The sequence below is a fragment of the Nesoenas mayeri genome (genome assembly GCF_963082525.1).
Source record: "Nesoenas mayeri genome assembly, chromosome: 1".
Classification (NCBI taxonomy): Eukaryota; Metazoa; Chordata; class Aves; order Columbiformes; family Columbidae; genus Nesoenas; species Nesoenas mayeri.
The window spans coordinates 35381110-35396928 of record NC_137541.1 but is presented as its reverse complement, the minus strand read 5'-3'; the positions used below and the strand labels follow the sequence as shown (position 1 = coordinate 35396928).

Here is a 15819-nt window from a genome sequence, read left to right as displayed (position 1 = left end):
ATACTGCAAGGTGCAGAAAACATTTTTCTTAGCCTCAGCTTTTAGGCCTCAATTATACATGAAGTACTACAAAGGGAAACAATGTATTAAAAATAAGATACTGATGAACATGGTTACAACACAATACTATTTTTTTACCTAACCCTGGAGTCATGCAGGTTAAAGATAAATTGTGCTCCCTCAATCTATATATAAATCCAAATGACAGCATGGCATTTCAGTAAGAATTCAAAAAATAGGTTTTGGCTTTTATTTGTAAAATTGACTACAGATTAATTTTCACATTAAAAAAAAAAAAGGAAAATGAAAGCCAGAAGCAGCATTACTGTAGGTTAATATAAAACTCACCAACAAACCAATGGAAGTCAAGCTAATATTTAGCTCTTGATTATGAAGTCCAAAGCTTCCTGCAACTTCAACAACTATTTGAAGACAAGTACATGGCATTGTTGGAAGAAAGTCTGTCACAACCAACTGAAGACACTGGAACGCAGTCCGTATTAAGGACTCTCTTAAAAAAACATAAAACAAAATAAAAACATGCACATATTTCAAATTTCTTCAAAACCACAGGAATACAATACCTCAGGAGATAGTACTATTAACAAAAGAAAAAAAGAAGCAAAAAAAGTCTACCTCTCTGTTGTAGAGTTCTAGGACTTCTTAGTTCAAATGTATCAGCTAAAACATTCTAAAAAAGCCACAATGGACAAAACAAAGCTTAAGCATGATAATCTTCCAAAGAGTAAGCCGTTCTGAACAATTTCTTGTAGGAGCAGTTACAAATTACTTAAAGTATGCCAAAGAAGTCGGCAAAATGTATTTTTATTAGGAACGATGCAGGCTAACACAGTGGTAGTATTACTTGCTTTAATAATATATTATGTTAGACAAAATCTTTTCAAAATATGTGCCATTAAATAGACCTTTAATAAATACTTTGCCTTCAGAATTAAATTCTGAAAACAAACGCAAAATAAAAATGTAGGATGGAAAAGTTTGTGAGAAGGAGGCCTCCGAAGTAGCACAGTCATCTATAACTAAAACCTTGTTCAGTGAGAGACAAACTGAAGGAATCAAAAGGATAGGTGGAGTGTAGATAATATAAAATAGGGAAATTGCATTTAAATGTCACTATAGTGGTTTTGTTTGTTTTAATGCTCAATGTTTACCATACAAAATTAAAAATTCCAAAGGTTTGTAACACAGAAACTTGGTTTCCTTCAGAATACATATCCCAGGAAAAAAACTCAGAATACAAATATGTCAGTTACGTATTTCAGAATCCCAAATAAAATAATGGTTTTTTCAATTAATTAAAAATGAAAATCAGAGGTTGACCATTTTCACTGTATTGTAACAGCCAACATAATACGGAGGCCAGAGGAATGGACAAGGAACTTCACATGGACAATAACAGTATAACTAATAATTCTCTACTATGATGCAGACAGACATCCATCCTACCACGTAAGATCAAAGGATTTATCATTGCTGTACTCATGGAGGAAACGCTCACACATGACTATCCCTCATATTTGTTACAGGAGTTTCTAAAATGAAAAACACCCAAAACTGCTGCAGTTCCCTTCTCCACTACAAAGTTTGAGAGGTATGTGACCTCTGAGGACTCGAAGAGAGAAGGAAAGGAGCCAGGAAAATGTAGTTACACTACTCATTTTGAAGAGCTGAGTTAATCAAAAAGTAACTTCTCTTTCCAGTCTTCAAATGCAAGGCTGCCAGAACAAATTCAAAACAGTTCATTTTCCACCTAGTGCCTCACTAGGTGAAAACTATGTGTTTGGAGAAAGGTTTCAAGGTCCTTCACGCAAGTGGCAACTGTAACAAAGCTCTTCAAAAAGTAAAATTGTCCTTAACGTTAGAGGTGGCCACAAAAAAGGTAAATATAAATGCAAGATATAGCTCAATGTAGCTCAAAAACTTAAGATCATACAGAGCTTTATCAATCCTCCAAATAAACAGGGGCATCCCATTGAAAAATTCTTCAGAGACAGACTTCCTTTTGTTTGGCAGGCTTGTACTGTACAATCAAGAAGCGACCAAGTATCAGTGGCTCTCAAAATATCATCTTCTGTATTTATAACAGCCTGGCAAGAAGTTCTCCTGGAAGGTAAATGGATTTCTGCCTTGGAATCCAGGATGTTCACTGACCAGAGGAAAGACACTAGAGAAGAAAGTCTCATGGTCAGCAAGTATGATAATATCAGCCTCATCCTGTGCTCACAGCTAGAAGTGAAGTAAGAAACACAGTTCTTTCCCAAGGAAAAGGAGGCTTGCTTAATGTTTTTTCTGCTCTAGTTGATGTGATGTAGGCAAATAGTGCTATGTTGAAGAAAAGGAGATTATTCTATGTGCTTTGTAGGAGAAAACTAAGATAACACAAGATTTTTAGCAACACCTTGTTCGTAAGACAAAAATGACAATGAAAATTATGGCTATTATCTAAGTGGCTATTAAAGTATTTCTAACAAAAGTAGATTCTTTCTACTGTTCTTATCTCACATAATTTCAAAATTTTATTTCCACTACTTACCCCTGATCACTTCGGATTGCCCCCATGACTCCAAGCACCAATGGCCAACCAGGTCCTAAGCTGTCACCCTGACTTTGCAAAATCTGTAGGACACACTCTAACTGCTTGATCCTGATATCAGGATGACTGATGTTTGACAGTTCCTTTAGTGGATTCAATAAAAGCAGCTGCAGTCTCTAAAAGTAAACAATAAAGCATTTTAAGGATGCTAAAAGTTAACTGCTCCTTAATTGTTTTTATGTATAATAAATGAAAACATACAGTACCAACTGAAGACTAATTTAATTAACTCGTTCATTAAATGTCCAAATTCAGTGTCAGATTGGCCTTTCTAAGAAACTGTTTATAAATGATCTCGGCAGAAAATATGTACTTTTTTCTTCCCCCAAACCACCACCCTTCTCACTCTCGAGGTCCCTCAGGAAGCAGCTACAACATGCTGTCATAGTTCCATTAAAAGAAGTCATGCAACTTCATGCTCACCCTGCGAGGCAAGACTCAGCTTCCTACTAAATACACCTTGAAAAAATTACCCATTGAACCTCAGTAAAAATATTAGTGTGTTTTATTAATAATGGATTGAGTAGCTGTGATTTAGGAGGTCAGGCAATGTATTTTTTACCTGCCACCACATCACATATATACTTCTAAACATTCTGGAATTGTTTTGCCCTCATGAGGGTGATCCATAATTTGTTCCAACAAATGGACACAATATGCAAACATCACCACTCTTTGTTATGCATTTGAAAAGGAAGGAGGATAGTTCATTAGAATTCATGAGGTGACTCTCATTAGTTACATCCGAATGTTACAGCTGTAGGCTTTATAAACTCAACAGTGAAGTTGCTTCAGTAAAGTGCCCCCTGTTCAGTGAACTCTAGAAAACTTCCTCTAGGCAAGATTTTGATTTGATGTTCATTTTAAGTTCCAGAAAAGGAGGGCAGCAGCTGCTCTTAAACTTACTTTACCTGATTTTGAGATAACGGAGGATCATGGCTGAATGTCAGTCCTGCTTTAATGAGAGAAGTTAAAGCTTCTGCTCCCCATTCTCTCATTCTGGAGTTCGGATGCTGACAGACCTGAAAATACAGCAACGTTTTTTTTTAAATCACTTCTATTTAATCAAGATTTGTATATATGTAATATATAAAAATTGGATATTTTAATTATATTAGAATTTATGTACAATATTATAATATTTTTACAACAATACAGTAAAGCTCTAGATGATAAAGTTAGGTCTAAAAGTAAAAATCTTTTGGACAGACATACCTTCTGAATTAGGAAGCAATAGGAAGCAGTGAAAGACAGAGAAGGAAACATAATGAAAACTGCAGCAGTTCAAGCCAATACATTTTCCAAAATTAATATATTAACTATTAATTCAGATAATGATTGATTAAAAAGCATCAAAGTGCTCTTCAATCAATTCCTCAAACTCTCAGGTTTATCCTAGCCTTAAACTACTATAAAATTCAAAGTTTCATCTTTCACGCACAGCTTAACATAATCAAGTGAGGAAGCATGACAGTAGTCAACATAGTAAGTGTTAACTCTTCTGTATTCCCAAATACAAAAAAAACAAAACACCAACACCCTACATAGTGAATGTAAAATAAGCCTTATATTCCATTATTTCAAAAACTTGACAAAATGATAGTGAACACTATTTCAAGTTTAAGTTTCAAATGTGTCTTCATTCCTCTTTGCCTCTTAATTATCTAAATCTAACAGTTTTGCTAATTGCTTTTTCAGAACAGAAAAATTAAAAACATCGTGCAAATCCTTTGCATAGATACTTGGCATGAACTGTACTACCATATCTGATACATTACCCTGAAAGAAATAGGATAAGTCTACAATTTCATTTATCTCTGCCTAATTATTTCTACCCACACTTCCAGCCATAGATCAGATGGTGCGAGAATCCAAAATCAAAGTTCGAGGCTGGATCATAAGGAATGCTGATGGTTGTGTTTGGTGGACCATTCCCTTGTCAGCCACTAGCCAAATTGAAAAGGAGGATGATGTAGAAGAGCTAGCTTAACATTAAAAAATGCAGACAAGAATTAGCTACTTTCCTGAATTACTGATATTTTTGTTACCATATATAAGAAAAGGAAATAATTAGAACTACTTCATGATACTCTGAATCTGACCAGATAATCAGTTCCAGAGACAGGGAACGAATTCTTCCTTCAGGTTGTGTTTAATTGAATTTGCAACTGGTATGTCCTCCTTCCTTATTGTACCTTAACAACTTAGGAAATAAGGCAGTACTGTAAAAGAAGTTGAAATACGCTCACAAAGTCTTAAGATATGGATGGTGAACCTTATTGTCTTGGAGGGGAAAAAAAAGATAAGAGAAAGAGATGCCTGTGCTTTAAGTCTTTAAAACCCTAAGTATCCAAAACTGTTCCCGTAGATAAAAGATTATGTGGAGAAGATCTCAATAAACAGGGTTAGAGACAATCAATCGTTAACACTGTTTGAAATAATGCACTGCTTCAAAGGAAGCATCTGATACTTCTCAGAAAAGCTTTGTCCTTTACTCACTTTAAATCAAACCTTTTTTTTGAACTTCACTGTTCTACATATCTATGTACAGAACTAAAACTTTACAATTACATTCCATCACCTGATTTTAGTTTCAAATTCAAAGCTTAAGATTTTTTTTTCCTGGATGGACCATTTTTTCGCGTTGAATTTAAAATGCTTAAGAAATTGAAACAGTGTTATGGACACCTATTTTTATATTTGTACAGTATAATCTTAAAGAGACCGTTCCAAATGTTAGCTTTGTTAGTAAATCTAATGGCTTCAAGCCATCTGGTAAGGACACAAAAACACATCGTAACATCTCCCTAGATATTTGTACTATGTGAATCCAGGGTGAAACCTGCTTGTGTTACGTCAATTTTAACACATAAATGAAGTAAAATAAATTGACCATTTTAAACATTGCTGTGTTTAAAAATATATAAAGACTGATGGCACCAAAAAGATAAAGTCAACAAGAGATATTAAACTACTGGAATTTAAATATATTAATTCATTTTTAAACACTAATAATAATGTGTTCAAGCTGCAAAAATGAAGTGCATAAACCAAAATGTAAATATAATTTAGATTTGGTTTTTTTTAATTATGCTTTAAAAATGCATTTCCACAGATCATTTATTAATAAAAAGTAAGCTCTAGTACAACTGATAAAAGCAATTAGCTACCTCCAGAAGATGACCGGTCAGAGGTCTCCAAAGAATCTCGATCCTGTGCATGTTAACTAGTCCTGTTTCCAGTAATTTAGCAACAGCGAAAAGCGATGGTTCCTTAATAAAATGGGATTTCAACACACGACAATGAGTTAAGTCAGATAATTTCAGAGCCTTTTTCTACATTACAATGTAGAAATGAAAGTGCAATTAATCTCACTGAAGTACGTTTCATAGGCTGTGAACAGTAACACCAACTTAGATGGCTGGGAAGTTTCCGCAGCACCTGCAGTACTTCAGGAGAAGCCACAAGGGGGTAGCACCAGCACACCATGAAGAACACTTCCTTCAGAATTTTTCATACAGTTTTCTCCAAGTTTGATAATAACCAGAGCACTGATATTCCTTTCAAAACTCTCATTTTTACACAGTCCTCCCTCCAACCAGTTTTATAACATTTTACTAGCAAAACAGCGTTTTTTCCATCACAACTTTTAAAGTTAAAATTATATATGAACAAACAATATAGAATAATTCATTTAAGAAGCCCCTTTAACTTCCTTTAGCTTCATAAATGCCCTGTAGGAATGTGATAAATTTTTCATTCACCAAATACATACGCAAATATTTGTGATAGTTTTGTTTTTTGTGTTTTTTTAAATAAACATATATTCAAAATTACTGTTGTGCTGGAATTATTCTCTTTTCCCATTTCTGCTGATTTTTTAATTCTCATTTTCAACTGATTTTAAAGACAAACTTCGCCTATTTTAATTCACTTTTTGTTGCTGTAATTGTAATATAATATAAAGCATATTTTCTGTCTTCATTATTTCTAGCTTAATAGATCAAAGAAAAACTTTGAGAAACTCTCCTCTTGGATTATAAGTAGGAGAATATATACTAAATCTTATTCAATCACAGGGTGTTTAACCTTTCTTGGATAAAGGTTGTTTACTGAGGCTGACAGGAATACCATCATTTCCCCAAGTAAATATGAATTAACAGAGGGTTTTTTTAAATATCTAAATTGTAAGGCTTTTGCTGAGATATATTATTTTTTTAAAAGTGAAATTAAAATAAGCACCTTGCAGAACATACTGTGCTATTCAGAATCTCTAATCTCTGAAATTACAAGGGCATTTAAAAGTTTCATCCACCCACAATCCTGACATTCTTCAGTTAACAAAAAACACAGCAGGAACACAATGAGAATTTTCAGATAAATTAGTAACCATATGAACCGTTATAAATAAGATATTCTCTGGTTCATAATTTATTTTTTACTCTAAAGCATCAGATGTATTACTGCTTCAATATTAGAAACAGTTAGTTTAAAGGACAAATGTACAAGTCTTCTGCCTGTTCCACAAAAACACCTAAAAAGAAAATAAAGAACTCTTTTTATACCTTATTGTTTCCATAGGCCATATCCATCGCTTCCAAAGATAAGGAGCAAAGGGCGTTTATTAAGTGATGTAAAGACACATCATCAAGGTATCTGAAAAATAACAGCTATCAAAACACTGCCAAGTTTGATATACACACATTATTTTAATTATAAGATAAGATTTCTTACTGTGAGCTTTCAAAAAGCCTTGAAAGTATGTTCGATATAACTGGCAGATCAGTCATAACTGCGGTAGTCAGAACCTTGAAAAAGAAACAGAAATGTGTCTTATATATTGCAAGAGAAAAATATCACATAATCATTAACTGTAAAGTGAACAATCATGCTTACTGTGCTGGGCCCTTCTGCAGCTCTTCCAGGTTTTAACGCACCTCCAACACCAGGCTTCAGCCCCAAAATCCACACAAGATGCTGAAATACAAAAGCATGATTTTCAGCAAAAAAGCTCTTTAATGCAGATAGGAAACATTGTACTGGAAGGCCCAGGCCAGTCAGTCTCACCTCTGTGCCCAGTAAGATCATGGAGGAAGTCCTCTTGGAAACTGTGCTAAAGCACATAGAAAATAATGAGGCAATTGGTGACACCCAACATGGTTTCACTAAGGGTAAATCACGTCTGACAAATGTGGTGGCCTTCTAGAGTGGGGGCTGCAGTGTTGGTGGACCTGGGGGTCCTGGTGGACAACAGGATGACCATGAGCCAGCACTGGGCCCTTGTGGCCAAGAAGGCCAATGGCATCCTGGGGTGTATTAGAAGGGGGATGTTTAGCAGGTCGAGCGAAGTTCTCCTGCCGCACTACTCTGCCCTGGTGAGACCACATCTGGAATATTGTGTCCAGTACTGGGCCCCCTCAGTTCAAGAAGGACAGGGAACTGCTGGAGAGAGTCCAGTGCAGGGCAACAAAGATGATTAAGGGATTGGAGCATCTCCCTTATGAGGACAGGCTGAGGGAGCTGGGGCTCTTTAGTTTGGAGGAGACTGAGGGGTGATCTTATTAATGCTTACAAACACCTCGTGAATACCACGAGGATGGAGTCAGGCTCTTCTCAGTGACAACCAATGGTAGGACGAGGGGTAATGGGTGCAAACTGGAACACAAGAGGTTCTACTTAAATTTGAGAAGAAACTACTTCTCAGTGAGGGTAACTGAGGGTAACCCCCCTTCTCAGGGGGGTTGTAGAGTCTCTTCTCTGGAGACATTCAAAACCTGCCTGGATGCCTTCCTGTGTAGCTTCATCTAGGTGTTCCTGCTCCAGCAGGGTGATTGGACTACATGATCTTTTGAGGTCCCTTCCAATCCCTAACATTCTGTGATTCTGTGTAGATAAGAGAAGAGCAGCTAATGTCATCTACCTGGACCTGTGAAAAGCATGTGACACTGTCTCATGTGACATTCTTTTATCTAAATTGGAGACAGACTGGCTTGATGGATGGACCACTTGGTGCATAAGGAATTGGCTCAGTGGTCACATTCATCGAGTTGCAGTCAACAGCTTGATGTCCTAGGAGAAATCAGTGATGAGTGGTGTACCTCAGGGCTCAGTATCGGGACCAGTGCTGTTTCACACCTTTGTTGGTGACATGGACAGTAGGACTGAGTGCACTCTCAGCAAGTTTGCCAATAACACCAGGCTCTGTGGTGCAGTCAACACACTGGAGGGGATGCGATGCAGAGGGACTCTGACAGGCTTCAGAGGTGGGACCATGCAAACCTCATGAAGTTCAACAAGAATCAAGTGCAAGGTCCTGCACATTGGCGAGAGCAATCTCAAGCACAAATACAGGCTGGGTGGAGAATGGATTGAGAGCAGCCCTGAGGAGAAGGACCTGAGGGTGTTGGTGAATGAGAAACTCAGTGTGACCTGGCAACGTGCACTTGCAGCCCAGAAAGCCAACTGGATCCTGGAATGCATCAAAAGAAGTGCAACCAGTAGGGTGAGGGAGATGACTCTTCCCATCTGCTCTGCTCTTCTGAGACCCCACCTGGACTACTGCATTCAGCTCTGGGGCCTCAACATAAGAAACGCAGGGATCTGTTGAAGCAAGTCCAGAGAAGAGCCACAAAGATGATCCGATGGCTGAAGCACCTCTCCTATGAAGACAGGCTGAGAGAGTTGGGGTTGTTCAGCCTGCAGAAGAGAAGGCTCCAGGGAGACTTTATAGCAGCCTTCTAGTACCTAAAGGGGACCTACAAGAAAGCTGGAGAGGGACTTTTTACAAGGGTATGTAGCTACAGGACATGGGATAACTGTTTTAAACTGAAAGAGGATAGATTCAGATTAGATAGAAGGAAGAAATTCTTCACCATGAGGGTGATGAGGTGCTGGAATAGGCTGACCAAAGAAGCTGTGGAGACCCCATTCCTGGAAGTGTTCAAGGTCAGGTTGGATGGGCCTGTGAGCAGCCTGGAGTAGTGGAAGGTGTCCCTGCCATGGCAGGGGGCGTGGAACTAGATGATCTTTAAAATCCCTTCCAACCCAAACCATCCTACGATAAACCTGAGCTAGCTAGTAGCCTTCCAGCCAAACAGAATCCAAAGGAAATGCTACAGTATTTACTCAAGGCAATTCAAAGTACACCATGAGTAGAATCAAGGCTTCTTCTATTGCTCACATAAAAACTCAAAACCAAATTATGTCAAAAAAGCAAGGCATAAACATTTCCTATTATACCTGAAGAGTAGCCAGGACAAGTTGCCATGATGTACCAAGAACGGCCCCATGGCAGTGAGCTAAATTGAGTAATGTCCTCATACACTGGATATTTTTAGAAGTCAGCTGAAAAACAAACAAACAAATGACCACACATTTTTATTATTCTACAATAGAAGTGTTTCTAGGAAACTTGCAATATTTTACTAAATAGCTTAAATATTACATTTTATTTGCACTGATGCAATGTATCTTTTTTAGAGTAGTAGTTCAGTATCTCTTCTTCTCTCAGTCTTATCTTGTTTGAGTTGAATACTATTTGATCCTTGCCTTCTCCTCCCAGTTTCACATTATTATCAAAGACCCAAGTTCAAGCACTCCAGCTTTAAGGGCATCTTCTCCATAAAATCAGAGTCTATCTTAAAGAAAGCCACAAGTGAACCTTCACATAGAAGCACATAACAGAGCTGAGACCAAGGGTTTTTCAAACAGAATGGGTGGAAGCTGCTGAGCTATAAGTGAGGTAAAAAACAAGAGTAAGTCTTCTTTACAGTTAGAGAACTTTGCTGTCTAGGGCTGTTCCAAATTAAAAGCTTTGGATAATATTTCAGATAACCAGTATTTGTAAGAATGCTGTTTATCTGTTGCTTGGTTTTGAGGCACACTGAGATACAGAATAAGCAGTTAAGCAGGTAAAGACCACTTATAAGTTGTACTTACCATTACTGTTCCCTGTGGCTGAAGAGCTAAGGGCTGCCCTACTGCTACAACTTGCTGATGAGACTCACTTGAGGGACTGATCATCTGAACATTCTGTCCCTGAATGGAATATGCTAGAGGAAAATTGAAAAGGAAAAGAAATAATCTAAATTTTAAACCCAGGACTTACTTGTAGTAACAACCACTTTCTGGCAAACACACTCCAGAGAAATTTTACTCCAGTGCACTGGAATAAAGGTGCTAATCATTGTTCCCAGACTAAGGTATTTTTGTTTTTTATTAAGATGTCTAATGTTAGATCCTTATGCATATTCCCCAGGTAGTTGCACTTCTCGGTACATAGCAATTCATTGTTGAAATTAGAAACAGAGCACATCTTCAACTGTTATATCCCATGAACTACAACATTCTCTCAGGATGTGGGAAGCAACTTCTTGCACGCTGAAGAGAGCCCAGAACTTAAAACCTTCCATTCACACAGTAAGTGTTACCATCACTAGAAAATTGTAGAAAAGACTGCAGTACACCAAAAATGCAGGATGTTCTAGCCAACTCTTGAGTATTTGAGTTGCCCAGAGACCTTTTCAGAATTTGAATGCCTTAATTACATGTTCCAACAGATCCTTAGGATGACAGATAGATAGATAGACAGACAGATCTCCCTAGAATATGAAATTCTGACATATGCTAAGCATTCAAGTCTTAGATTTCCTAGAATGATATTCAGCAGATGCTGCAAGACTTAGCAGTTGTGGAAAGCATGTCATCTAGATCCTTGCCTGAGGATTCTAATATAATTTAGTATGGCCAAATACTACAGCTGCATACTTCAGAATCATATCCTGAGAAATTCAGGCTAGAGGACAATAGATGGAACAAATTTAAAAACACTTTAACAATTAAGGAAAACTTATATACTTACATTTGCTGGACAGAGCTGCAGTTGTGCTGTTCAATACAGTAAGGGCATAGTGAGGAGGCAAGGATCCTTTGCAAATAGCAGTGATAAAGGCATCTCTTGATGTTACAAGACCCAGTCTTCCACAAAGTGCAGCCATGGTCAATTCTGCTTTCAGAATATTTTCAGTGGCAGCTTCATCAGTGCTAAAAGAGTACACATCTTTTAGTAAGAATTAACCCACGGCAGAGAAGCAGGCAGCTAAGCAAAACTGAAAGCAATGAGAACATATACTTTAAGCCTGTCAACACTATAAATACTGAAGAGCAAGCACAACCATTCAACAAAATTCTTCAGAACCATTTCCTACAAAACTCAGCTTTAGTTCTCAATGACTTGGCAAAAAAGACTACCAGGAGGTATTTAACAGTCATTTCAGAAAATGGTGTTTGACAACAAAAGTGTCTTTGAAAGAAACAATTAAGTAATCAAAGTTACTACCTAGTAAACAGCTTTTCCACTTCAAAGACTGCATAGTACTAACATGTACTGAGACATTATTTAGTCTCTTATCAACAATAATGAAGAGATGTGTAGAATCACTTCAACGTGTTGAATCATTGAGTCAAAGTAAAATGGAATATAACTAAACAGTTTAAATCCAAGCCTTTGAAAATGTAATTAATTGTTCTATACTGAAATACATTAAAGGTTGATGTTAGACTTCTGGAGACTTCCATGTTGTTTATGCTTAACAGACCCTCACTCCACCTAGCCACCAGTAACCTACAAACCTGTCTGCTGAGGTGCTATGAACAACACTCATTTAATTGTCAACCTGAGCAGTATCAAAAGTAACTTCAAAATATAGCTGGGAATGTAATCGTCAAAAAGTCAAGAGAAATGAAAGACCGAATACCTTGCATCAAGTAGGAGGGATAAAGCAGCCAGAAGACCACACCAACAAGCATTCACCATCTCTTCCCAGACAGCTCTGCTAACTTGAAAGAAATATATATACTTGGTTATTGCCGAAAGAAAATATTTTACTTCATGACTTTCAATTTTATCACAAACAAAATGCTTGCTATTGCATTTTTTAAAGTGTGGTTTTATGTGTATGTTTACAAAGACACGTGTATAAACAAACACACACCAGTACCACTTAAAAAGTCACATTTAAAGTAACATTGCTAAAATAAAAAATGTCACCAATACAATACTTACTCTAAATTACATCAAAAAATCATACAACGGTACACACAACTATTTTTAGTCTTTGTCTGTAAAAATAAACTTTGAGAAGTGTGTAATTGTGAGACAAGAAACTCACTAAAATTTTGCAGTGAAGGTAAAACACTCTCCCCTGGTATTTGTAATTCTCCATATTTTTAAAATTCTTTAATTTATTAGGAAAAAATAAAAATATAGGTCTCTAAGACTTATAATCTGCCCGTACGGTTTCCACACTACCCACCCTGTCCCCCGCCATGCCAGGAGCGCGGGCCGGCCGGTGTTCCCTGCAGCACCACGGAGAGCTCCCGCTCCCGCGGCCGCCCGGCCCCGCCCCGCCCCGCCGGCACCACCGGCCCCAATCACCACCGACAGCCGAGGCTTCCCGTACATACACACTCTTCACATGTTGCACACATACAAGCCTCAGTTGATATTAGTTCTGATTTTAAAGAAGTTCTTCCCCAAATACTTCAATCTTACTCAACCTCTCCATTAAAACGTTCATCTTTTTATCTTGTTACTAGAAATACGTTTTTTCTTTCAATATGGTCTTAACCGCCACATTTCTCTCAGTCAGGTTGTCTCTTGTGAACCTGGATCTCAGTCTTCAGCAGAATTAAGGATGCAGGAAGGCAGAACAGTAGTTCTGGAGAACCAAATGCCTCTCTCTACCCACATACATACATGTAAAACAGTTTAATAGACCATGAAGAGCCTATGGCTAAGGTGCTATAAGACACAGGCAATGTATCAAGTATTTTTTTTAGAGACTATTGCTGTTCTGTTACAAAACAAAATACCCCAAAACCACCTAACTAAAAGTTTTTATATATGATTAAGAAACAATAAAATTAAGCAACAAAGCATGAAGCATTTTAAATCCTGATTTATGTAACACTGCTCTATTTTATTTAGCGTTTGCATTTTCAGATACCTAGTTCTTTCTCTGACTGGTCAGATACAGACTGCAAGTCTTGCTGCTCTGAAGACTGTGCTGGTAATGAAGTTGTCTCTGTTGAGGTTTGACTGACTGTTTCTGCTTCTCCCAGCTCCCCTTCAATCATGGTAGTGATACCACGGACAAGATCCAGTAAACAGTGAAATGCCACCGACATGGCATAGCCTTCAGGAATTGTAGGTGGCTCTACTTTGTCCAGCATTTCCAAACTAAAAAACAGAAATCACAACATGTGTGTAACAGTACCACAGTGATTCAAAACCAAATTAATGTTAAGTACAAATAGGCCCCAAATACCATCCTTCAAGAGTTATAGCAACTCAAGATCAAGTCAGTCATTAAGTAAAAGAGTAAATGAGTCACTAAATAAAATAGTAAATGAAAGAATACAAACCCTGAGTACAACATTTAGATCTGCAAATAAATATTCTAAAAAAAACAGCACACAGAAGCAAGCATCACTGAATGAATTATTCTACTTTAATTATTAATTTACTTAAAGCCACTGCCACAGAATGTATTCAAAAGAACGTAAGTACATAAGAACAACAGAGGAAATAGGTCAGAAAGTCATGATAGTATGAATATAACAAATTGAGAACAAGTTAAATGTTCCATTATCGTTATCTTTGAGTCCATGTGACTGGAAAAGCCTGTCATAGTTAAGATAATATATGACCAAACATTCATCCACAGGTAAACAATGGAAATTATTTGTATAAAGAGGAAATATCTACACGATTCACTGCTGAAAACCACACAATTAAAATATCACTATGCTGGAACTGCAGCCTCATTGCCACTTTTCTTCATATTTTACCTTAAAAACACATTAAGAAATGCTGAGTTACAAATCCAACAGGAAACAGAGTATAGTTGCCACAGCAGTAGCATCTACACAAGGACAGACATTCTGTTACAAAGACTACCTGCTACCCCAACAACCACTATTTCATCATTTGCTCCACAAACTACTCTTAAAAAGGCTATGCATTGCAGCTACAGTACACCAAAGACGCTTTTACACTGTAGTGCCATCATTCTTTTCTGCACAATGGATTTTCCTTCTCTCAAACATGTAACACTTCGGTTATTATCTCTCACTTCCTGAAAATGAGTGGCTTAGATATCTGGGGGCACAGGCAATATAGGTAAATCAAACAGTCAACATTTCACCCTCTATCCACAAATAAGTGTGCATGTGTGTACACACACATATATATGGCTCCAACTAAAATTATTAATGGGTTTTATAGGTACAACATACCTCTGAGATAGAGGTCATGTACTCTCAAAGACAGGAAAGCAAACTACTGAATAAATGGAGTGAGTTGGTACAGTTAAATAGGAATGGCCATGAAAAATCTAGAAAATTCGGTACTGGGGACAGTACTATTCAGTATATTCATCAGTGATCTGGATGAGGGACTAGAGCGCATTGTCAGCAAGTTTGCTGATAACACCAAGCTGGGAGGAGTGGCTGACATGCCAGAAGGCTGTGGTGCCATCCAGTGAGACCTGGACAAGCTGGAGAGCTGGGTGGGGAGAAATGTAACGAAATATAACAAGGGAAAGTGTAGAGTCTTGCATCTGGGCAGGAACAACCACAAGTTCCAGTATAAGTTGGGGAATGACCTGTTGGAGAGCAGTGTAGGGGAAAGGGACCTGGGGGTCCTGGTGGACAGCAGGATGACCATGAGCCAGCACTGGGCCCTTGTGGCCAAGAGGGCCAATGGCATCCTGGGGTGTATTACAAGGGGGGTGGTTAGTAGGTCGAGAGAGGTTCTCCTTCCCCTCTACTCTGCTCTAGTGAGACTGCATCTGGAACACTGTGTCCAGTTCTAGGCCCCTCAGTTCAAGAAGGACAGGGAACTGTTGGAGAGGGTCCAGTGTAGGGCAACAAAGATGATTAAGGGAGTGGAGCATCTCCCTTATGAAGAAAGGCTGAGGGAGCTGGGTCTCCTTAGCCTGGAGACGAGGAGGCTGAGGGGTAACCTCATTGATGTTTATAAATATGTAAAGGGTGAGTGTCATGAGGATGGAGCCAGGCTCTTCTTGGTGACAACCAATGATAGGACAAGGGGCAAGGGTACAAACTGGAACACAGGAGGTTCCACTTAAATATGAGAAGAAACTCCTTCACAGTGAGGGTGACAGAGCACTGGAACAGGCTGC

General features: G+C 38.0%; 1 protein-coding gene across 1 annotated transcript in view; it reads right to left on the bottom strand.

The window, feature by feature from the left end:
• Positions 1 to 15819, bottom strand: part of MON2 (MON2 homolog, regulator of endosome-to-Golgi trafficking) — a 78443-nt gene that overhangs the window by 28270 nt on the left and 34354 nt on the right. The window contains exons 12-23 of the mRNA XM_080358500.1: positions 13621 to 13853; positions 12370 to 12451; positions 11475 to 11656; positions 10553 to 10665; positions 9854 to 9958; positions 7511 to 7591; positions 7349 to 7422; positions 7180 to 7270; positions 5785 to 5886; positions 3526 to 3636; positions 2555 to 2730; positions 349 to 511 (exon numbers count right to left, since the gene is read on the bottom strand). Of these exons, the coding sequence (XP_080214626.1) occupies positions 349 to 511; positions 2555 to 2730; positions 3526 to 3636; positions 5785 to 5886; positions 7180 to 7270; positions 7349 to 7422; positions 7511 to 7591; positions 9854 to 9958; positions 10553 to 10665; positions 11475 to 11656; positions 12370 to 12451; positions 13621 to 13853 (1513 nt within the window). The remainder of the gene's footprint in view (positions 1 to 348; positions 512 to 2554; positions 2731 to 3525; positions 3637 to 5784; positions 5887 to 7179; positions 7271 to 7348; positions 7423 to 7510; positions 7592 to 9853; positions 9959 to 10552; positions 10666 to 11474; positions 11657 to 12369; positions 12452 to 13620; positions 13854 to 15819) is intronic.